Source organism: Bos javanicus, chromosome 1 (assembly GCF_032452875.1).
Source record: "Bos javanicus breed banteng chromosome 1, ARS-OSU_banteng_1.0, whole genome shotgun sequence".
Lineage (NCBI taxonomy): Eukaryota > Metazoa > Chordata > Mammalia > Artiodactyla > Bovidae > Bos > Bos javanicus.
The window spans coordinates 10,308,970-10,332,863 of NC_083868.1; the positions used below are offsets into that span (position 1 = coordinate 10,308,970).

Below are 23,894 nucleotides of genomic sequence, written 5' to 3' on the forward strand. Positions count from 1 at the left end.
GTGTGAAAATAAGAATTATTTATCAAGTCTTAAATTTCCATGACTTTTCCAAACCTCAGTATAAACAAAAGAAAGTGATTATGTTAACCTCCTTTTAAAAAATGGGTTTGGATAATGCATATATGAAAGGAAATAATATGGATAAAACATAAGAAAAAGGCTTGTCAAAGATATAAAAATTAAATGCCAATGAAAGGAAAACTAGGGATTATAATGCTATCAAGAAAATGGAGATTTGAAGTATCAATACATTTTAGAGTCCTTAATGGTAGTTAGGTAGGTAGATTATTGATTCACTGATTGATTGATACATAGCAGATAGACAGATGGATGATAATGCTAATGATGAAGTTAGATAGGTAGATAGATTATTAAACAATTTTTTTCACTGTGACTCATGTACTCAACAAAGGATTTGGTGATAGAGGATGGTCTCTTCCAATTGTATCTATTGTATCTTCCAGTTGTATCTATCTAGTGAAATAAAAAGTAAGTTTTATGCTGAAAGTGATTTTGAGGAGTTTGTAATTAAGGAGAAAGAAAAAAAAAAATCATGAAAGAGTAGTCTCGGAGAATGGAGGGGTGGTGAGATGCCTAATGCACAATTTCAGAGCAATGCCAAGGGCCTCCACACTTAAGAATATAGTCATGCATTTAAAGTGAGATCAGTTGGCACAATTGTGCATTTTTCTCTAAGCATATTAAGCTCCTAGATACAGATGTAGGATAGCCAAAATGTTGGGTTGGAGTTTTGTCAAGCAGCAGGGAAAGAAGGAGATAAATTTGATGATAGATGCACAGAGATAATTTTATTGATGGACCATAAATCTAAGCTGAATGAAGAAAGACATGAAGACAGGAAGGTAGTGATGTCAGTTTAAATTAATCTGCTTAAGGCCGTCAGTAAATCAGAAATCCAGGTGAAAGTGAAAGTCGCTCAGTCGTGTCCGACTCCTTGCAATCTCATGGACTGTACAGTCCATGGAATTCTCCAGGCCAGAATACTGGAGTGGGTAGCCTTTCCCTTCTCCAAGTGATCTTCCCAACCCAAGGATTGAACCCAGGTCTCCCGCATTGCAGGTAGATTCTTTACTAGCTGAGCCACAAGGGAAGTCCAAGATATATTGGGATGTATATTCTAGAAAGATAAGAAGTGTTGGTTAGATTACAATATGGTTCCATCATTGATTACAATAAAAGTGAGAAAAAGACCTTTGAAGACAAAAGACCCAAAGGACTGAGAGGCAGGATTGTTGTTGTTCAGTGGCCAAGTCATGTCAGACTCTTTATGACCCCATAGACTGCAGTACACCAGGCTTCCCTGTTCCTCAGCATTTCCCAGAGTTTGCCCGAGTTCATGTCCATTGAATTGGTGATTCCATCCTTATATTAAAAACTGATTAAAGAAGATAATCTAGGTGATAACTTTATTTAACACTTTATAAATTGGAAGGTTTTCATGAGGAGAACAATAAAATGGAAGAAAGGTAAGAAGCTTTTGTAGGATGAAGAATAAGAACAAAGAAAAGTAGAAACAGTCTGATTGGTTGGGGCCACACAGTCAACCTTGTTTGGATGAAGAGGAACCAGGAATGTTGAGTATAGAGTCCAGAGTGGGCTTGGTGTTTGGGGATTTTATGACTGGATATACTGAGTTTCTGATACACCGATGTATACTAGGACATGGATGTAAGTTTGCTGATACGGGAGCTCGAGTAGGAGTGGTTAGAAACCCAGTGTTTTCTGGGGCTAGAAATTTATTTCAACAAAGGGGTGTTGAAATCACTGAGAGAATGATACTATTAATAGAAGCTGTGATGCAAAGAAAGGCAATGAGCCTGATACTAAATCTTCAGTAGATGAGATTGTGGAGCAGAGAGGACCACAGATACGGATAACAAGGAGGAGTAGAAAGGAGTATAATCTCTTAGAATGTGCTACAAAAGAGCTCAGGTTTTTAAAGACAGTTGTTTAAAAATGGCTCTGAGAGGAATGGATTAAGATGCGGTATATATTTAAATGAAATAATTACTCAGCCATATAAAGGAATGAAATAGTGCCATTTGCAGAGACCTGGATGGACCTAGAGGCTGTCATATGGAGTGAAGTAACCCAGAAAAAGAAAAAGAAATGTAATATTGCTTATATGTGGAGTCTGGAAAAATGGTACAGATGAACTTATTTACAAAGCAGAAATAGAGTCCCAGACATAGTGAACAAATGTATGGTTAGCAACGGGGGAAGGTGGGTGGGATGAACTGGGAGGTTGGGATTGACATATATATACTGCACATGTGCATGTTCAGTCGCTCAGTTGTGTCCAACTCTGTGATCCCATGGACTGTGATCCCACCAGGCTCCTCTGTTCACGAAATTCTGCAGGCAAGAATACTGTAGTGGGTTGCCACACCCTCCTCCAGGGGATCTTCCCAAACCAGGGATTGAACCCAAGTCTTCTGCATTGGCAGGCAGTTTCTTTGCCACTGAGCCACCAGGGAAGCCCGTATCAATCTTTTTAACAACCTTCTTTTTAAATTAATTTAACAGGTGATAATCATGTTGCAATATATAAAAATAAGCAATGAAACTTCATCTATCCTACCAGATATTAATACCATTTAGAATCAATAATAACTAAAATTGGGTATTTGTGATTAAAAAATGATATGCCTTGGTCATTGAGACAGAATAAGTAGATTAAAATGTCTATGTGAAATTGCTATTAAAATTTCTACGTGAAAGTCTCTCAGTCGGATAGATGAAGTTTCGTTGCTTATTTTTAAAAAATTAATATTTTCAATTGAGATATAATTGACTTAACATTGTGTAAGTTCAAGGTATACAATGTGTTGATTTGATAAATTTATATATTGCAACATGATTGTCACCTGTTAAATTAATTTAAAAAGAAGGTTGTTAAAAAGATTGATACGGGCTTCCCTGGTGGCTCAGTGGTAAAGAATCTGCCTGCCAATGCAAAAGACTTGGGTTCAATCCCTGGCTTGGGAAGATCCCCTGGAGGAGGGTGTGGCAACCCACTCCAGTATTCTTGTCCATTGCAACTCCATGGACTGTACCCCACCAGGCTCCTTTGCCCATAGGATTTTGCAGGCAAGAATACTGGAGTGGGTTGACATTTCCTTCTCCAGGGGATCTTCCCAACCCAGGGATCAAACCTGTGTCTCCTGCATCTTTTGCATTGGCAATGGATTGTTTATTAAATTTTGGTGACAAAATCATGGATGATTTTACTCTGTTTCCAATTTTCTAAAATAATGTACAATTTTGATAACACCATGCATCTTTCATTACATTTGCTTTAGGGATGTTGTCCTGGGTGGATTAAAAAAAAATGATTAACTTTCTGCTATGAATTTCTTAGCATCCCCTGAATTTTGTAAAATTCTAGACAACTATACTGACATACATGGTAATGGCGTATTTTCACTGTTTAAAGAATTGGAATGATTGATTATGAAAGAATTTCAAAAGTGCATTTCCAGCTACATCCATGTATCTTTTAAAGATGATTTGACTTTAAGAGAAAGAAAAAAAAACCCATTAGAGTTAATCAGAAATTCTAAAATTGATACCCTGAAAAGTTTATTTCCTGGTGAAACCTTTTTATCTGTAAGAAGGAAAGATAGCACAGTTCACAGTTACACCGGGATTATTTCACAATGGCTTCCCATAGGTGGTACTGTAAAAGATGTGCCATACTTATTTCATGATGGATATGGTCTTCAAATTCCTCAAAATACCATTCTTCAGCATTGTATTATCACTTTACCAAATTCAAAACCTATATGAATGGCTTCATATCTTAAATTCAAAACCTATATGAATGAAAGAACATGGCTTCGTATCTTAGATTTTCATGTTCAACATGAAGCTGTATAAACCAGAGGGAGTCTCACTGAAATGTCCTCCAGCAGTGTTTATGCAGATGGCAAAATATAAATGCTTTGTTACCGAAGCATAAAGGCACACCATGGCTTAATGACCAAGAAAGATGCAGAGTCAATCTGTAGATTCACCTGGTGTGTGCCCCTCAAGTGGGAGGCAGGGAAAAGCTTCAACATATAAACAACTTAGAACCACGTACTTACATGAAACAGTTCAATGGGAATCCAGCTGCAACTTTCTGTTTTACGTGGAGGGTGCATTGCTTGGCTTGGAGGAATTTTATTATACATCTCTCTGTCTCAGTCCTCCTGCATATAATGAAGCAAAGGAGTGGGTGTATGCAGAGGGAAGGTGTGTGTAGATTCAATGGGAGTTACTCTGTTTGCTTGTAGAAAACAAAGCTTGAAATAGCCCAGCCTCTGAGGGCCTAAAGCAGCCTTCTCCACAGAACTGTGTCCTTTGCTGTGAACTCTGGCCTGCTCAGCCCACAGGAGAGTTTCAGAGTCTTTCCTCACCAGGGTGTCTCTCAGAGGACAGCCCACTCAGTTCTGCACCTCCATCTTTTTCTGTGTCCGGTGACTCAATTCTTTCCTAAGCATAGATAGATCAGTAAATGGTTCGAATCACCAAGCTCCTGGTAAAGCGAGCCAAGTTAAAGAGATGTAGATGGGAAAAGAATCGTTAAAAGAAGTGAGTATATGGATAACTGGGGCTTACCCAGATGGCTCAGTGGTAAAGAATCTGCCTGCCAATGCAGGAGACTCAAGAGACGCAGGTTCAATCCTTGGATCAGGAAGATCCCCTGGAAGAGGAATGGCAACCCACTCCAGGCTTCTTGCATGGAAAACCTTATGGACAGAGGAGTCTGGTGGGCTAAAGTTCATTCAGAAGCAAAGGATTGGACATGACTGAGCCACTGAACACAAGATGTGTATAACTGATTCACTTTGCTGTACAGCAGAAACTAACACAGCATTGTAAATCAACTATACTCCAATAGAAGCTAATTTAAAAAATTTTAAACACAAATACAAAATAAAGAGATGCTGAAGAAACAGTTTGTGTTTGCGTATAGGGTGAAGTCCTATGTTTATTAATACATGCATATTGATCCCAATACTATCATAGTCTCATCAGTAAGAGTACAATTGAGAAGACATGTTGAGGTTTGTTGAAATGTTGCTTGTTCTTCTCTGCCATTCTAAAAGTGAAAGCTTGGCTGTTTATTCACGTTATTATAGCACTAGTCTGTGGTTGGAGAAGGCAATGGCACCCCACTCCAGTACTCTTGCCTGGAAAATCCCATGGGTGGAGGAGCCTGGTAGGCTGCAGTCCATGGGGTCGCGAAGAGTCGGACACAACTGAGCGACTTCACTTTGACTTTTCACTTTCATGTATTGGAGAAGGAAATGGCAACCCACTCCAGTGTTCTTGCCTGGAGAATCCCAGGGACGAGGGAGCCTGGTGGGCTACCATCTATGGGGTCCCACAGAGTCGGACACGACTGAAGTGACTTAGCTTAGCTTAGCTTAGTCTGTGGTTTAGGTCACATTCACAGGAAGCAATTAAGACGTGTCAATTTCCAACTAGAATCGTGATCTTGATGATAAATCAAAACTACTGGCAAATCACCAAAAGGGTTGCTCAGATGTTTGCAAGTGATTCGGTTCTTGAGGACATGGAGTGCTCAAGGAGTACCTCTTTTCCAACCCTGTAGTTGGGATGGAGAACACTACAAAATAGATGTCCATACATAATCATAAACAAATATGATTTTGTTATAGTAAATGTGATTTTAAAACACACTGACATATTACAGTAAGTAAATTAAAGAAACTTTGTCTATGAGATTTGAAAAAGTTTCTCCATCCTCATTTGCAAACCTGTTTGTCTTCCCTTTTGTTTGTTTCTTATTTCTATAATGACTCCATGACCCTCCAAGTTACAGAAGCCCAGTACCAGGCACCCAATACCTCCATATCTTCTTGCTCTCTACCTCTTTTCCAAACACCCAGTCATCACTGAAGCTCTCAAATGCTCAAGAGCTCCTAATAATCCCCACCACCAACTTCCACGAGTCCTTTAGAATCCCTCACATATGCTACTACATCATCTCACCTTTTCTTTGGTCCACCTGAATGCGTATTGCTGACAGTCATCTCCCTAAAGCATACTCACTAGCATATTCAAAAAATCTCTAAAAACCACATATCACACACCTTTTGTGATAGTCTAAGCCCACCTTGATGGTGATACAATTAGATTCCTCAGTATCCTTTCCCGTTTCTCTTTTCCATGTAGTTTTTGCTTTGAATCAAAGTTTTCTCCTCTTTCAGAACTTTTGCTCATCTTGAATTACCCTTTACTCCTTTCTGTCACTTCAACATCATCTTTCCAAGAAATTTGCCTTAAGCCACCAATTCTAAATACTTTGGCCGATAGCAGCATTTTTTATAACACTTGACTTTTCATACTGTGTATCCTCAGCCTGATAAAACTGATTATTGAAGGCAAAAATTATGTTGTTGTTGTTGTTCAGTCCTAAGTCGTGTCTGACTCTTTGTGACCTCATGGACTGCAGCACACCAGGCTCTCCTGTCCTTCACTGTGTCCCAGAGTTTGCTCAAATTCATGTCTGTTGACTTGGTGATGCTATCTAACCATCATATCCTCTGCTGCCCTCTTCTCCTTCATCCTTAGTCTTTCCCAGGATCAGGGTCTTTTCCAGTGAGTCAATTCTTTGAGTCAGGCCAAAGTATTGGAGCTTCAGCTTCAGCCTCAGTCCTTCCAATGAATATTCAAGGTTGAGTTCCTTTAGAATTGATTGTTTTGATCTCCTTGCTGTCCAAGAGACTCTCAAGAATCTTCTCTAGCACCACATTCAAAAGTATCAATCCTTCGGCTCCCAGCCTTCTTTATAGCCCAACCCTCACCTCTGTACATGACTACTGAAAAAAAAAAAAACATAGTTTTGACTATAGGAACCTTTGTAAAAATTATGTCCTCCCCCGAAGTACCCTCTGAGTGTCTCAAATATAATGGACACTCTATCATTGCTAAATACCTGATGCCCTTCTCGTTTTGTTTTGTTTTGTTTTTTTTTCCAGTGGCACCACCCCCCTATAATTATGACCATGAGATGGAATACTGTGCAGACTTGCCTCCTCCATACTCCCCGACGCCAGCACAGCGTTCTCCACCCCCTCCATATCCTGGGAATTCGAGGAAGTAATCCTTCTCCTGGAACAGAGTATGTGCCAATCAGCAATCTTGCCTAGAATAAAATGCCTGTACTCAGAAACAGACAAGAAAGGATTGCCCTAAGGAACACCCTTTCAAGTTGGACAATATGTCAAGTGGAATGTCCAGGCTAAGAAAAGAGACATAGGATTTCTTCCCTACTCAGAGATGATCCCATCTGGGGTATTATGTTGGGTTCACAGGGACCACATTTGAAGAGGTTGACTGATACAGAAGTACACTCAGAAAAGAGTAGTTCAGTTCAGTTCAGTCGCTCAGCCGTGTCTGACTCTTTGTGACCCCATGAACCTCAGTACGCCAGGCCTCCCTTTCCATCACCAACTCTCGGAGTTCACCCAAACCCACGTCCATCCAGCCATCTTATCCTCTGTCGTCCCCTTCTCCTCCTGCCCTCAATCTTTCCCAGCATCAGGATCTTTTCCAATGAGTCAGTTCTTCGCATCAGAAAAGAGTAACGTGTAGACAAAACATCAGAAATTCGTGTCGCTTAAGGAACAGATGAAGGAAATTGCAGTATTCACCCTGAAAAAGAGAAGATTTATGTGCGATTCAAGGCTACCCTGGACTCCATAAGGAAACGACTATCTTCTGCAGCTTTACGAGTCAGAACGAGAACTCTTCAGTCTCTTTGTTCATCCATAAATGCAGATCAAGTGCCTGAAAGCCTACTCTGTGCCTTACACTGTTGGAAACACTGGATGGAAGTTGCAGGAAGAGAACTCAGGTTTCAGTATAAGAAAGGGCTGTTGGGGTTTTCTTATTGACTAGATTGCTTTGTGAAGCTCCCTGTCTCCAAGACTCCTAACAGACCCTGGCTGACTACCCTGTAGAGACATGCTTGTGAAGGGAGAATGAAGTCAAATGGTAGATAAGTTCAGTGGGGCCCCAAAGCTCTGCTCATGTTTTAGATAGAAGTGAGGCGAATTTCTACATCACCAAGAATGAAAACAACAGGGGTAGTTGAATCTATATAATTTGAGACTTAAAACATAATCCAAAGGACTCAACAGCCGCTTAAAGCCAAGCACTCTTCACTGCTAGCTATCGCCACCTAAAAATCATCTGACTTTTTGTAGTATATGATCATAATGGTAATTCCAGCTGTGAAAAGAAATTCATAACAAGTTCCACAAGCAACAAATACTTCACTTCAGATTAAAAGATGAGAAGCCAGAATCCTATGGGATTTTATATCAGGGAGTAAAATTTAGAACTTGACCAGGAAGCTATATAGCAGTTTACAAAAAGAAGAGAAAATGAAGCTTGGATTCTGTTTTGTGTAATTCCACTCATATGCAACTTGAACAAATTTCTATGTCTCTTATAATGTTTTAATAATCTAGTCTCTTGAAAAGTTATACAGTTAATGGAAAAGTAAGATATTGGTGTCAAACTGTTGCCTTTTGCCAAAACCCACATTTTATAAAGTGCCTACCTTTAGGTGTAAAAGTTTTTAATAAATAATTCTAATATGCCATATTCATTGCTGCAGGTGATCTTAACATTTCTATTGTCATGTATTTAAAGTTGTACATTGAGAAAATATTGAGAATAATGAAATTTCTGTCACTTTGCAATTAAATCTAAAATGTTTAAGCCAACATTATCAGCATAATTCAAAATCCCAAAATGATGCTAAGAGTTTTGCTTAATAAAACAATCAAAAGAAATGTCTTAAAGTAAAAATCATAGTTAGGAAACTCAGTAACTCATATAAGTAGCATATTTTACTTTCAAAGACATTGACTGAACTGAAATACAGTCTAACTGCCAGTGAGATCTGAAAGCTAGATTTGTTTTGAATGACTAGCTTGATTTTCAGGCACTGTGATTTTCTTGCTTATGAAGATGGAAACCATTCAAGCATTCCAGCCTGTCCTACCTAGTAACTGAGATTTTAGCACAATTTTAACAGTACATATGCTTTAATTTATCTCTCTTCTGCAAGTGTGATCAGACCCAATTACACAGTAGCTACACAATTCAAAGTGTCAGAGCCTCTGAGACATTCAGAGTGATATTTCCCAATGCACCATATATTCCTTAAGAAAAAATAGAGAGGGCAAGTCCAGCAGTAATTGAATTCTCATCATCTTTGCTGTCAATAAATGTTTACTGCATACCTCGTATGTTCTGCCAACATTACTCGCATAGGAGCTATTACAATCCACACCATCTCTCTTCTCTGAGATGTGTTAAGACCTCCCTTAAGGCATATCACAAACCCATAGACCTCCAATAGATGAGTATTTTTACTATTTGTATTTAGTGTCACAATAGCATAAATGTGCACAATGTCAGTATAGACTTTTGGAGTTCACTGATTATTTTCATAGATGACACATCTTGGGGGAAAATAGTATATGATGTGAAAGCTTTGAATTACAGTTATTTAAAAACTAATGTATTTGCTGTGGCCAAAGTGTTTACAATAAGCAATAAAATGAAATAACCCATTATAACAAGAGTTATATTTTAAATCATCTTGTGTTTATTCTGCTTCAGCCTCCATTTCTGCAGATTTAGCCTCATTCATCTATACAGGAGACACAGGACTGGAGCCAGATAAACTTTATGTTGAATTCTGTCTCTTGCCTGAATGATTTGAGGTGTGCGTGTGTGCTAAGTTGCTTCAACCACGTCCATAGCGACGCTATGGACTGTAGCCAGCCAGGCTCTTCTGTCCCTGGGATTCTCCAGGCAAGAATACCAGAGTGGGTTGCCAATCCCTTCTCCAGGGGATCTTCCAGATCCAGGGATCAACCCATGTCTCTTATGTCTCCTGCACTGGCAGGCAGGTTCTTCACCAGTAGCGGCACCTGGGCAGGCCACTTTATCTCTCTAAAATTCCAGTTTCTGCTCTGGAAAATGTATAATAGAATTGACTTCATCAGGTTTTGTGAAAATTGGATGAATGCACGCAACATTCTATATATTGTGCCTGGCACAAAGAAAATGTTTTAGAAATATTACCCAAAAATAAATTAACAAAAGAATGACATAAGGACAACAGCTTCTAGAGCTGTGCGTCCAACACATTAGCCACCAGCTACATGTGATTATTTCAGTTTAAATGAATGTTTACATTAAACTAAATGGGGGTCTTCCTAGATGGCCCAGTGGTTAGGATTCACCTTCCAGTGCAGGGGGTGTAGCTTTGATCCCTTGTCGAGGAGCTAGGACCTCACATGCCTCCCAGCCAATGAGTGAAAACATAAAACAGAAGCAATATTGTAACACATTCAGTAAAGACTTAAATCCTAAATGAAAAATGGAATCCCTCAGTCTCACCAGCCACATTTCAAATGCTACAGAGTCTCATGTGCCCAACAGCTGCCTTACTGGGCAGTGCTGCTCTAGAAAATCCTTTTTGCAAAATGCAAAGAGGCAGCAGGAAGGAGCTGAAGTAAGAAAAAGCTACTACAGTCATCTTATCCAGGAGAAACTGTAGTCTTTGTCAGGTAATTATACTGTCCTTCACAATTGTGTCAGGCCGTTGCTATGGAAGCAAGGCTGTGATCTACAGGAGACCCATGAACAATGAGAGTCCCAGTGATGCTCTCATCAGGACCAGGGCTGATGGTAGAGGAGAGCCCCTGGACCTGGTCCAGGAGTTGATGACTCAGGGCCATGGCCTGTTGGAGTCCAATCCATTCTGCAGCTGCCTTGCTCAGCTCTAGAAGCCATTACAGGGATCTCCAGGGCCACACACGTGCAGATGCAGCACTGAAGTGGGTTCCTTCATTACTACATCATCTTCTTCTCACCACCGAATAAAAGCTGCACTCACCATGCAGCCACTTCTTCCCAACTTGTCATTGTTTAGCCAAACCCATTTTGCCAATTTGGGGCTGTAGGTGAGAGAGGATCTGCCATATCAGACAAGCTTGAGACCATCAAATAATGGAATTTCGGGTGCTATTCTTTTATTTTTTAACTTAACCTTAACTACCCAATACCAGCATGCTAAAACTGCGTGATCACCTTACTTATCACCGCAGAGGCGTCTAAGGACTACTGGATCCTCGATCAGAACCTACCTGAAATGTACAAGTTTTATTTTCTACTTATTAGTCCAAGTTACAAAGAATGAGGCTGCACTTGTATAAGTTCAGTGCCCTTATGGTGCAGCCCCGCAGTGTGGTGTAGTCTGGCCCAAACTGTGTGGGAAAGGAAACTAACATAACTAGCTTGAAAAAAAAACTAGAGGTGATTCTGATTTCTACCCTAATCCCAACCCTACCACTGCCTCTTATGACTGGCTAATTTGAAAGAACTAAGACTCCAGAGTAAGATTTTAGTTTCTCTCATCTCTGTTACCTTCTAAGCTATGTGTCTGAGCCAAATAATTGAGTTTCCACAACCTAAGTTTTGTCCAAAACATGCCCATGCCACCCTTGCCAGGATGTTGTTTTTATATACCCTCTACATAAAAACAGTATATAAATTATGTCACAAATATTCGATCTGGTTGGTGACTCAGAAAGACACAAATATATGTACCTATTCTCTTTCCAATCTTTGTCCCCACTGCCAAACCTTACCACTTCTGTGTGTACGTGTTAAGTCACTTCAGTTTTGTCCAGTCTTCGCAGTTCCAAGGACTGTAGCCTGCCAGGCTCCTCTGTCCATGGGATTCTCCAGGCAAGGATACTGGAGCAAGTTGCCATCCCCTCCTCCAGGGGATTTTCCCATACCAGGGATCAAATCCACACTGCTAATGTCTCCATTGTCAAGCAGGTTATTTACTACTGGTGCTACTTCCTATAAGCAGGTGAAATAGTTATCCATCTCTGTGTAACAAATTACTTCAAAATTTGGTACCTTGAAACAGCATCAATTATTATCTCAGTTTCTATAGGTCCAGAATCTGGGTGTAGTTTAGCTGGTCCTCCAGCTTAGAGATTCTCGCAGGCTACAGTCATCTTAATGTGCAACAGACAAAAAGATCTGCCTCCAAGCTCAGTCACTCACATGGTCACTGACAGGAGTCTGTTCCCTGCAGGCTTTTGGACTGAGGGCTTCATTCACTCACTGGATGTTGGTTATCCCAGTTCCTTACCATGTGGGCCTCTCCACGGGGCAACTCAAAATATGTCAGCTTTCTTCCCCAGTGCAAGCCAGCAAGAAAAGCCATGGAGTGAAAGAACCTGCTAGCAAATCATAGTGCTAGCCAGAGGGAAGTCACACACTTAAAACCTAATCTCAGAAGTGACATCTCATCCCTTTTGAAATGTCCTATTCCTTAGAATCCATGCTCTGGGTTCACTCTGCACAAAAGAGGAGGAGGGGATTACAAGAAGATAAGAGAAGGGATATTTCAGCTCATTCCCTTTAAGTGCATTATTTGCAGTTTAGGCAATATTCCCTCTAACAGGAACGTGCCAACTCAACAGGCAAAAGAATACCAGGGCCATGCTTGGCTGTGATCAAGTTGCTTTTAGGGGCCCGGCAGGGGTAGAATCGAGCCAGCAGCATTCAGAGGCCCAGGCTAACTGGATAAGTGCTGCATTCCTGAGGAATACTGAAAGGAGACACCACGTTTGTGTTTCCATGGACTTCGTTTACGAGTTGCGCTAAAGCCCATCACATCTGACAGGGAATGAAATAAACGCATACCTTGTACCTTATGAACAAGTCTTAACATGGTCCCAGCTCTAACCTCTGTTTTAACTTTGTTCCAAAATAGTTCATCTTCATCAAGAAAACACTTCCAAGACAAGTTTCCAGATGAATGTACAGTGGATCAAGTTGCTACCTAACCTAATCCTGAATACCTTCACTAAAAATGGAAAACAAACCCAAAGAATGTTTGGAACTGTAGAAACATGTGTTGGGAATGTTTGCCTTCTCTGGGTACATTCAGGAAGCACTGGCTTAAAACCATCAACAATGAAGCACAGACTCTTTTTCAACTCTTATTTCAGCTCTGCACCCCCTCTTTTTTTTTTGGCCACACTGTGCAGCTTGTGGGGTCTTTGTTCTCCGCCCATATGCACTCAGTCACTTCAGTCATGTCCAACTCTTTGCAACCCCATGGACTGTAGCCCACCAGGCTCCTTTGTCCATGGGATTCTCCAGGCAAGAACACTGGAGTGGGTTGCCATTTCCTCTTCCAGGAGATCTTCCTGGGATCAAACCTGCATCTCCTACATTGCAGGCAGATTCTTTACCCACTGAGCCACCTGGGAGGCCCGCTTTGTTCCACCGCCAAGCCTCAACCCGGGGCCACGGCAGTAAAAGTGTGGAGTCCTAAGCACTGAACCACCAGGGAATTCCCTCTGCTCGCCCTCCGCTGCCCAAGTCATGAGCAGCTTTTCAGTATGTACCACCAGCCACTCCTTAGTGAAGAAGAGACAGAGGAGTAACTTTCTGAATGAAATCTGGTAGCAAGTAGTAGGTGAAGAGGAGATCTCATACTGTTTCCATGGAGTGAAAGATGGATAATTTATTTTTTTCTGATTAAAGTCCACAGAGAACCAAGTGATCTGATTTTCCTATTTTTACATCTTGTAAGTCAGTGTCTTCATTTTCACACATCTTGTGTATTATTTTCTCTGTTGACTGGGAACAGCTTGAAAGCAGTTCAGTTGAAATATTTGAACTTGAAATAGTTGAAATTCAATTCCTTGTGTTTTACATGTGAAAACACATTTGGGGACCCATCACCTGAGCATGCAAACTCTCACACCTCCTTGCCTGGTAAAACCCCTGCTCATCTGTCCAGATGTAACCAAAGGGCATATATTTTGAGGTGAGGTCGGCTCTTTACTCCAAATCAGGATTAATTGATCCCCACCTCTGCCTCATTTTATACCTGTCTTCATACTCCAAGAACTGTTTCTTGGACATCTGTGGTCCCCTGGTGATTACTCTATATTTGAAATAAATGACTGAAGTATTATTAAGTCAGCAAATAACACATGGCAACAAAGAAAGTTGAGATAATGTTAAGAATGAAGGACAAGAGTTTATATTGAGCAACATGTTCTAAGGGGCTTCCCAGGTGGCACTGGTGGTAAAGAACCTGCCTGCCAGTGCAGGAGACATAAGAGATGTGGGTTCAATCCCTAGGTCAGGAAGATCCCCTGGACAAGGAAATGGCAACCCACTCTAGTATTCCTGCCTGGAGAATCTCATGGACAGAGGAGCCTGGGGGGCTACAGCCCATAAGATTTCACAGAGTCGGACACAACTGAAGCAACTTTAGCAGAGCATATTCTAAAAGGGGTCCATAACTCCAGATATGGCTCAGGAACTGGACAAAAGGCTACAGTTCTGTGGTTTTTAATTGATGGTTCAAGTCAGTCCAGAAACAGCTGGATTGTGTTTTTAAGCACAAGTGAACACATGTTGGCTCAAGTAATTGCACAGGCTCATCTTCACTGACTCAAAACAAGACAACACGCCGACATGGGAGAGGCACTTTCATAATTCTTCACACTAAAATTGAGCTTCTCATTTTGTTACCTAAAAAGAATACCAATCAAATATCAGAAAAGAATGGTCTCATAAATCACATTTTTATAGAATGCATCCTAATTATAATGTTGACTTCAGAAGCAGTGTCCCAAGGATTCACTGAAGGCAAGATGCCATAGTTTTGACATTACCATTCCTTCAAGGTATGCTGAAAAACCACTGAATATTCTGAAATGAAATGAAAAAGGCCAAAACTGCTGCAAATGGGTAATACAATGGCTATCAGCTTTTGTGCTATTACTATTTAATATATAGAGAGAGCAATAGAGTGTTTATCCAGATAATACCATTATGATAAAAGACTGTTTCTCAAAGGAATCTTTCCTAGAAATACCTTAAGTTAAATCATAATAATAATGATAGTTTGGGGTGAGTATAGGTGCCAAGTACTGTGGTAAGCACTTTATATTTAATTACATTTAATCTTCCAGTCCCACAATGTAAGTATTATTATTATCCCCATTTTGCATAAACTGTAGATAGAGCAATTCATAATATCTTTTAGTGAGGATAAACTTTTAATGCTGCAACAAAATATATCCATATCTATTCTTTGCTTGTAAGAACTACCCACGGCTATCTTGGAGCTGATGGTAGAAACTGCCTTTTCATGAGTTCCAAGTGGATGACTGTACATGTGTGAGCAATATTGATGACTCATATCCTTCACGTTGTCCTTCTCTTGCAATTCATCACTTAGTCTCCATCAGTTCCAGCCCTTACAGTACACCATGGCTGAGACAGAGAGAGACAGGATTCTTTGGTTTCTGATAAGGCACCTGGTCTCAGCAGACATCTTCACTCATTTCTCTCATAAGTCATGACTCTTCACCTGTACAGAAACCACTATGAATTTTCTGGGGATGCTCTGTATTTTCTTTTGACCAGAACAAAGGAATGAATCAATGAGGCATTGAGGGAGGTTGTTATTATTGCTGTTGTTTAGTCACTAAGTCATGTCCAACTCTTTTGAGACCCCATGGACTGTGACCCACCAGGCTCCATTGTTTATGGAAATTCCCAGGCAAGAATACTGGAGTGGGTTGCCATTTCCTACTTCAGAGGAGATTTCAGACCCAGAGATCAAATTCACATCTACTGCATTGGTTGGTGGGTTCTTTACCACTGAAACCCCAGGGAAACCCATTAAGGGAGGGGACACCTGCAAACTGATGTGAACCTTTAATTAATTTTGAAGGATAGTCATAAATATTGGTAACAATGAACAAAAACTGTAAAAGTTGGTGTCTACATTGTATAGATCTAATGTTCTATGGAATTGCTTCTTGATTTCCTGTTGTACACTATTTTTTTTTTTTCAGAAACTCAAGATCTCTGTAGAATTTTAAGAGAAAAAATACATATAAGCAAGAAAATATTGAATGACATTAATAATATGTTAGCATAGTTAGGAAAGGATTTTTAAATGAGAAAAAAGCAATAATAATAACCTTCCAGATAATTTTGCATAAACAGAGTTCTATATTAATCAAGAAATAAAATAAGTTTTGCCCAGCACACTGCTATCTATGCCTGAATGTCAAAATTAAAATATTTATGAAGTCTGTGTTTCTCCAGGCCATAGTAATCTAATAAACTATATTTTTGCATCTTGGATCTCATTTGCTACTGTAGGACTTTCATACTCCTACAAAGTACAGCCTATAATTATATTTGGGAGTCCCCAGAGGATATGCCTTACGGCCTTTAAGTTACTAAGCTGTATCTTCCAGTTTCTTTTCCTCTAGGTTCCCTTTACTGCTGTTATTAGCTAGACATTTGCCAACCACTAGAGTTCATGAGGTCACGTGGCACTACCATGCTGTTCAAGACCCCTGTTAAGATCTGTGCATTGGTTTGCTATGCCCAGACCCCAGGATTCCTATTATTTCAGGAGCTGCCAGGTGACAGTGTCACTGCCCACTAATGCAGTGACTGAGCTATCATGAAGAGTAACCCATGGGCTGTGTCTGCCTCCAGACTCTGTTGAAGGCTGTTGGCTCCAAACTCTCCATTAGAGTTTAGACAGACACACACCTTGAGGCCTGAGCCACTGAAAGGACTGATGCTGAAGCTGAAGCTCCAATACTTTGGCCACCTGATGCAAAGGAAAAGACCCTGATGCTGGGAAGGATTGAAGACAGGAGGAGAAGGGGATGACAGAGAATGAGATGGTTGGATGGCTTCATCAACTCAATGGACATGAGTTTGAGCAAGCTCCGGGAGTTGGTGATGAACAGGGAAGCCTAGTGTGCTGCAGTCCATGGGGTCGGACATGACTGAGTGACTGAACTGAACTGAATAGGAGACTAATGTGTCTTATAAGGGACTGATAAATTGCTATGTGGCAGCTTTTAAGATGAACAAGCTAATAAAAAGAATTGCATAGACTCAGAGCTATAAGCCACCATAAGATTTTTATGTAATATCTTTATTTCTAAAGTGAGGAAATAGACATAGAAAAGAGAAGGGAAAAAAAAGAAAAGAGAAGAGACCTGTTCAAAATCACTGGTGATGAGCCAACTTGGTGGTGGCAACTCATAGGATCCCAAAGTCTTTGCCCTTACCCAGTGTACCATGCCACTTCTCTACACAGTTGTTGGTTCTGGTTGTTATTACCATTCTCTTTCCAACCTCAGGGCCTTTGCACCTGCTGATCCTATTTTTCTCATTGTTCAGATCTCAGTTTAAATATCAAACCATAATCCAAGGCTTCCCTGACAACCTGATCTGAGTAAGTCTCCAACTATCCCTTACCATTACTCTGAGTCACTAATTCCTGTGTGTCACCTGCTCTACTCTCTTTCCATACTCCCTGCCTTCACGGGCATGATCAACAATGAGGGGCAGTGGAAGAGGAAGCGGCAGGCCTGAGGCTTACACCAGTTAACACATATGAAGTAGATGAGATCTTCATCAAGGCATATCACAGGACCACTAAAGGGTAAAACATAGCTGTGTTTGCACTTTATCTAAGGTCAGGCTCACCACCCAGGACCAGAGGTCTGTGGAACAACATGCAGATGCAATGCCTGCAATTGCATCAGTTGGTGCAATGCCTACAGAGATGCTACTGGCATTTAGTGTGGCACAAAAGACAGTCCTGAAAGGAACTAAACTGGGTCATTTGTAAAGAAGTGGATGGACCAAGAGACTGTCATACAGAGTGAAGTAAGTCAGAAAGACAAATCCTGTATATTAACGCATGTATGTGGACTTTGAAAAAATTGGTATGGACAATCTTATTTACAAAGCAGAAAAAAAGACACAGACATAGAGAACAAATATATTGATACCAAAGGGGAAAGAGGGATGGGATGTATTGGGAGACTAGAATTAACCTATTTACATTATTGATACTACATATCCCAGAGGAGGACATGGCAACTTACTCCAGTGTTCTTGCCTGGGGAAGCCCCTGGACGAGGGAGCCTGGTGGGCTGCAAGTCAATGGGGTCACAGGGACTCAGACACAACTGAAGCGACTTAGCACCCAGGCATGATACTATGTATAAAATAGATAGGGAGCTTCTTCGGTAGCTCAGCTGTAAAAAGTCTGCCTGCCAATTCAGGAGTCCCAGGTTCAATCCCTTGGATGGGAAGATCCCCTGGAAGAGGGCATGGCAACCCACTCCAGTATTCTTGCTGGGATAATCCCATGGACAGAGCAGCCTTGTGGGCTATGGTTCTTGAGGTCGCAGACTCAAAGTGATGGATGTGACTCTGCATGCATGCATAAAATAGGTAACTAGTGAGGACCTACTGTGTACCACAAGAAACACTACTTAATGCTCTGTGGTAGCCTAAATGGGGAGGAAATCCAAAAAGGGGGATATATGTATACATATAGCTGATTCATTTTGCTGTACACTAGAAACTAACATCACAAACTAACATCACATTGGAAAGCAAAACAAAGAATTGACCCACCCCAACAGCAACAGGTGCCAATGTTTTACCCCAGATTTTCTTTCCTCGAGCACCTCAGAGTCAACCCAAAAGGTAAAAATCCACAATTAAATATTGCATCATTAATTTTGAAATGTTTCCAAGAATTAATGACCTCAAGACATGCCATTAGCAGTGAATTGCTCCACTGACTGTGCTGGTCTGAGGAACAAGGGAGTATTAATAAATCTTCTACCTCCATTGTCTACTTCAAACTTCAAAGGCACGTGGTAAACACCAAGAATATTTCAAGGAGCTTTCTGGCCTCTCTGAGTGCAGTTTTGTCTTGACAGCTGTGTTTCACTCAGGTCACCGACACATGTTGCTGCCTCTCAGCAATGCATGCAAATATCCACTGTTCAAAGCAGGATATATTTCTACCTGACAGCAAACTGCATTCTATTCAGAGGGAAGCTGCTGTGTTTTATTGTTGAAGAGGCAAGTGGGAACTTGTGGAAGTATAAGTTGTTGGAGTATGAATAATTGATGTGGGAAATAAGTCCTTTATATGAACTCCATTCATTAAGGGAAATTCAATCAAGAAGCCCTGTTTTTATGATACCAGGCTTAAGGTAATGTCTTTGGATGCAAAAACATTGGCTTCTTACATACCCTGGGCTCAGGTTTAAGTAAATCAGGTCCTGTAACCATGAGATATGATGAAAATCAAAATGTTAGAGGCCACTTTTCTACTTATATAAGGAGAAAAAACAAAATTACTAAAATGGGTCCACTGATCTAATGATATCTCCAGGTCTAGGTTTAAAATAAAACAAAGTCAGTAGATTTCACAGGATGGAGTGATACTTTTCCAGAAAGTTACCAAAAATCATGGAACTGTGGTGCTGGAGAAGACTCTTGAGAGTCCCTTGGACAGCAAGGAGATCAAACCAGACAATCCTAAAGGAAATCAACCCTGAATATTCATTGGAAGGACTGATGCTGAAGCTCCAGTACTTTGGCCACCTGATACAAAGAGCCTGGAAAAGAGCTTGGAAAAGACCCTGATGCTGGGAAAGATTGAAGACTGGGGGGAGAAGGGGATGACAGAGGATGAGATGGTTGGATGGCATCACCAACTCAGTGAACATGAGTTTGAGCAAACCCAGGGAGATCGTGAAAGACAGGGAAGCCTGGCGTGCTGCAGTCCTTGGGGTGGTAAAGAGTTGAACACAACTTGGCGACTGAAGAACAGCAAAAGCCTGGAACATTTGTGGACACCTTTAAAAATCACTTTCATTCACTCATTCATTCATGAATTTGGGTATTTTTCTCTTTCTTTTTTTAATAATCACTTATTTATTTGGCTGGCTGGGTCTTAGTTGCAGCATGTGAGATCTTTAGTTGTGGCATGTGAACTGCTAGTTGCCACATGTGGGATCTAGTTCCCTGACCCAGGATTGAACCCAGGCTCACTGCATTTGGCAGCATGGAGTCTTAACCACTGGACAACCAAGGAAGTCCCTTTGGGCATTTTTTTTTCAATCAATAGGATTATTTTTTTTATAGCAAACCTATTTTATGTCAGGCACTAAATTCTGGGTTGATAGCAATAAAGAAAATGGACAAGGTCTCTTGACTCACAGAGATTACAGCAGTCTCTATTTGCCCTACAGGAAAAATACCAGTCATGACAAAATGCATTTGTCCACTCCAAATATAGGAAGTTCTGTGAAGACAAATCAGTCCAAGATGCAACCTTAGAAGTCATTAACCTTGACTCCATTATCTCAAAGATGGGAAGGATGAAGTGGAAGGGGAAGTGGCTTAGGTGAGCCTAGACAAAGGAAGAAGCATGCCTGAGGATCACACCAATTAACATAGAAGAAGTAGAAGTGATTTTCATCTATGTAGAAGGCCAACAAGACCACCAATAGGCAAAATATAGCTGTATATGCACTTTAGCTCTAGTCAGGCTCATAACTCATGTCATCTAAAGTCTTCCTTAAGACCATTTGTCTTCTAAACCTGAGTTCTTTTTTTTTTTTAATTTATTGTTTTAATATGACCAACACTTACTGCTTTTATTTAGTTTTGCTTAATATACCTAGATTTGTTTGTCAGTTGATTGGTTGGTTGGCTAGCTTTAGCAAGGCCTAACAACTTCACAGGTGTAAACAGCTTTTTGTATCTTCCTTGGGAATTTGGGGCTTCCCTCGTGGCTCAGCAGTAAAGAATTTGCCTGCCAATGCAGGAGATGTGAGTTTGATCCCCTGGAGAAGGAAATGACAACCTATTCCAGTGTTCTTGCCTGGGAAATCCCATGGACAGAGGAACCTGGTGGGCTACAGTCCATGGAGTCACAAAGAGTCAGACATGACTTAATGACTAAACAACAACAAGATAAATACAATTTTGAGAATTGGGTCACTGCTTTGGATCTTGAGGGGGCAGGGAGCAGAGTTGGGTTGTTGGGTAAAGCAGTTGGGAGTAGCTCACAGAGAGATGGTACTGGAATAAAATTAGGATCACTTCAAAGTGCAGAGCAATGGTTCCCTGAAGTTTTTTTGATCCCTAAAATGTCCCCTTATGCTTGGAGAATACTGGTCGAGCTCTACTCAGCCCTTCCTAGCCTGCCCACCCGAGGCACATCCAGAATTAAAACTTTCAAGTACAAGATTAAGTGTCAAAGTTTCATTTTCATTTGAAGAAGCCCTTAGGTCTTCAGTCTGAGATGTTCTATCACCCAATTTACAGTTTCCTGGACTGGAAAATCTGGTTGTTTGTGTGGTTCTGTCTATGCTTCTGACTGTTCACCATCTCTATGATACTACACTAAAATACACAGCCAATTTCATTCTTTTTATGGGCCGTGAATATGTACAAGAAAGGTTGTGTCAGATAATTAGAAATACAAGAAGCAGTAAGCCCTTGAATCTTTATAAAGTCTCACTTACTTACTGGCTGTGCTGGGTCTTTGTAGGCTTTGCTCTGGCTGCAACGAGCGGGGGCTACTCCCTAGTTGCAGTGTGCGGGTTTCACATTGCGGTGGCTTCTCTTGTTGCTGACCACTGGGCTCTAGGGCACATGGGCTTCAGTCGTTGAGGTGTGAGGGCTCAGTAGTTGTGGCTCTAGAGCACAGGCTCAATAGTTGTGGCCCTTGGGCTTAGTTGTTCCACGGCATGTGGCATCTTCCCAGACCAGGGATCGAACTTGTGTCTCCTGCATTGGCAGGCAGATTCTTTACCACTGAGCCACCAGGGAGGCCCAGTCCTTGGTTCTTATGAATGTTCTTTTGCCTTACCATTTTTTTTTGCCAGAACTGCCATGTAACATGGGGTCTTTTACTTCCTAAAGGTATTGTAATTTATAAATACATTTAAAATCTTTTGTGCATGTTTTGGGCAGATAGGAAGCAAAAATGAGAAATATGGTTTGACCATAAGTTCCCTCTAAAATGAATTTAAGGAGGCTGTACACTTCTGAAAGTAAACTTTTAGTTTATTGCTATGAATATTTAATAGTCTTTACATTTTCAATGATGAGTAATTTAGTGTGTGTCTCATGTTCACTTAAGCATTCATCATACCAGATAGATATGGAGGTGATGTCCAGAGAATCCATCATATATTTATGAATATGAATCATTTTTCATCCCCAAATTAGTCCATTACAAAATAAAATTTACAAACCATTCAAATGTTTCCTATATCAATTACCAGATTTTAACCCCTTACCTACATAAAACATTCAAAGGACAACTTCAAATTTGAAAATAACCACAGTGGTTCTCAATGTAAGATTAGCATTTCCCTTGAGTCAATAATTCATGGCATTTTCCAGTTTTCTCTGAAAGCTATCCTTATAACATGAGTCAAATGAAAGAACATAAATATGGACACTTACAGAAAACTGCTGTCTCTGCCATCAAAACTCTTTTTTTTTCTGAAACAATGATGCTGCTTCCTAACTCAGAGCCAAAACATGACGATTTAGAGGTTGAATGATTATATTCTAATGAAGTAATGCCATTTGATTTCTGACTTAATTTCCCATTTTATATTTCTGAGTGGGCATGAAGGAATGCACAAGCTTCTCGGTACATACAGAATAAAAATGAATCGACCTGCATATTGAAATTGCCAAAGCACTCAATGTTTTAAGAGGTAGCCAATCAAAAGCAGAATATTCTAGTTTCCTTGAAAAGAGGGAAGAGGATGAGGAATTTATAAAGCTCTAAAATGCTTTAATATGTGTGTATGTATCCTTTATGTATATGTGTATACCTGTATACATATATATATATATGTATATAGTGGCTTCCCTGGTGGCTCAGTGGTAAAGAATCCGCCTGCCAATGCAGGAGACATGGGTTCAATCCCTGTGTTGGGAAGACCCCCTGAAGAAGGGAATGACAACCCATTGCAGTATTCTTGCCTGGGAAGTCCCATGGACAGAGGAGCCTGGATGGCTACAGTCCATGGCATCACAAAAGAATCAGACTCAACTTATTGACTAAACAACAATAGTGAAATATACATACATGTATATCCTATGGTTCTGTTTTCTGGAGAACAGGGACCAATGTACTACCTCACAGTGTTGTTATAAAGATGAAAGGAGAAGTTCCATATGGTGCCAGAATACTGTAGGTGTTTAATACATCTTGGTTTCTGGCCCCACTACTCCCCCACCCCTCCCCTCAAAAAAGTTTCAGCAAGTCCACACATAAGTTCGAAAGCAACTTGGCTTTGTCCTCTGGGCTTTATAGGCGAATTGGGGAAGGGGGCAGAGGGAGAGAGTCAAGAAGGATGGCCTTTCCCACAAGGGATGGAACTGCCCAGGACCCAGAAATTCAAGTCCAGTGTGTCATTAGCTGTCTCCTGGCCCAGATCCCAGTTCCAGCCCCGGACTGGGTGTCATTCCGCCGGAGGAGAATGTTCTATGCCCAGCTGGAGTCACTTTAAATGAGAGCTGTGGGCCTCATTTCTGGAAACCCTCTCACTTCAAACCCAGAACCAAACTGTGCTTCACCTGGGCTCTGGCATCTCAAAAGCAGATGGAGAAAAAGAATTCAAAAATAACTCCATCAGAAGAAGCACTATGAAATGAGGCTATGTTTTCTCTGTCACCGAATGTGATAAAAATAATATAATACCTTAAATACCATCACTGCTCTTTATCAGAATTTATAAGGCAGAAGCTTAAACCAAAGTCAAGTAAGTTATAAAGTTGGTACTAGTCTCATAAGGTAAATTCATAGAGTCATATCTCTCAACAACCACACATGATTCACTTTCGTCTCTCTCTGGACTCCCAGACTAACTTCTACATTGGACTGAACTGATTTCTTCTGG

At 40.6% G+C, this 23,894-nt stretch overlaps 1 protein-coding gene across 2 annotated transcripts in view; it reads left to right on the forward strand.

Annotated features, from left to right (window-relative positions):
* The window catches only part of CYYR1 (cysteine and tyrosine rich 1), a 141,730-nt gene that overhangs the window by 108,163 nt on the left and 9,673 nt on the right, over nt 1-23,894 (forward strand). The window contains exon 4 of one of the 2 annotated variants that reach the window (XM_061423853.1): nt 7,014-9,634. The exons of the other annotated variant lie outside the window; for it this stretch is intronic. Coding sequence (XP_061279837.1) covers nt 7,014-7,138 — 125 coding nt within the window. The 3' untranslated portion in view covers nt 7,139-9,634. Of the gene's footprint in view, nt 1-7,013; nt 9,635-23,894 lie in introns of those variants that run through there. 2 annotated transcript variants of the gene reach the window in all.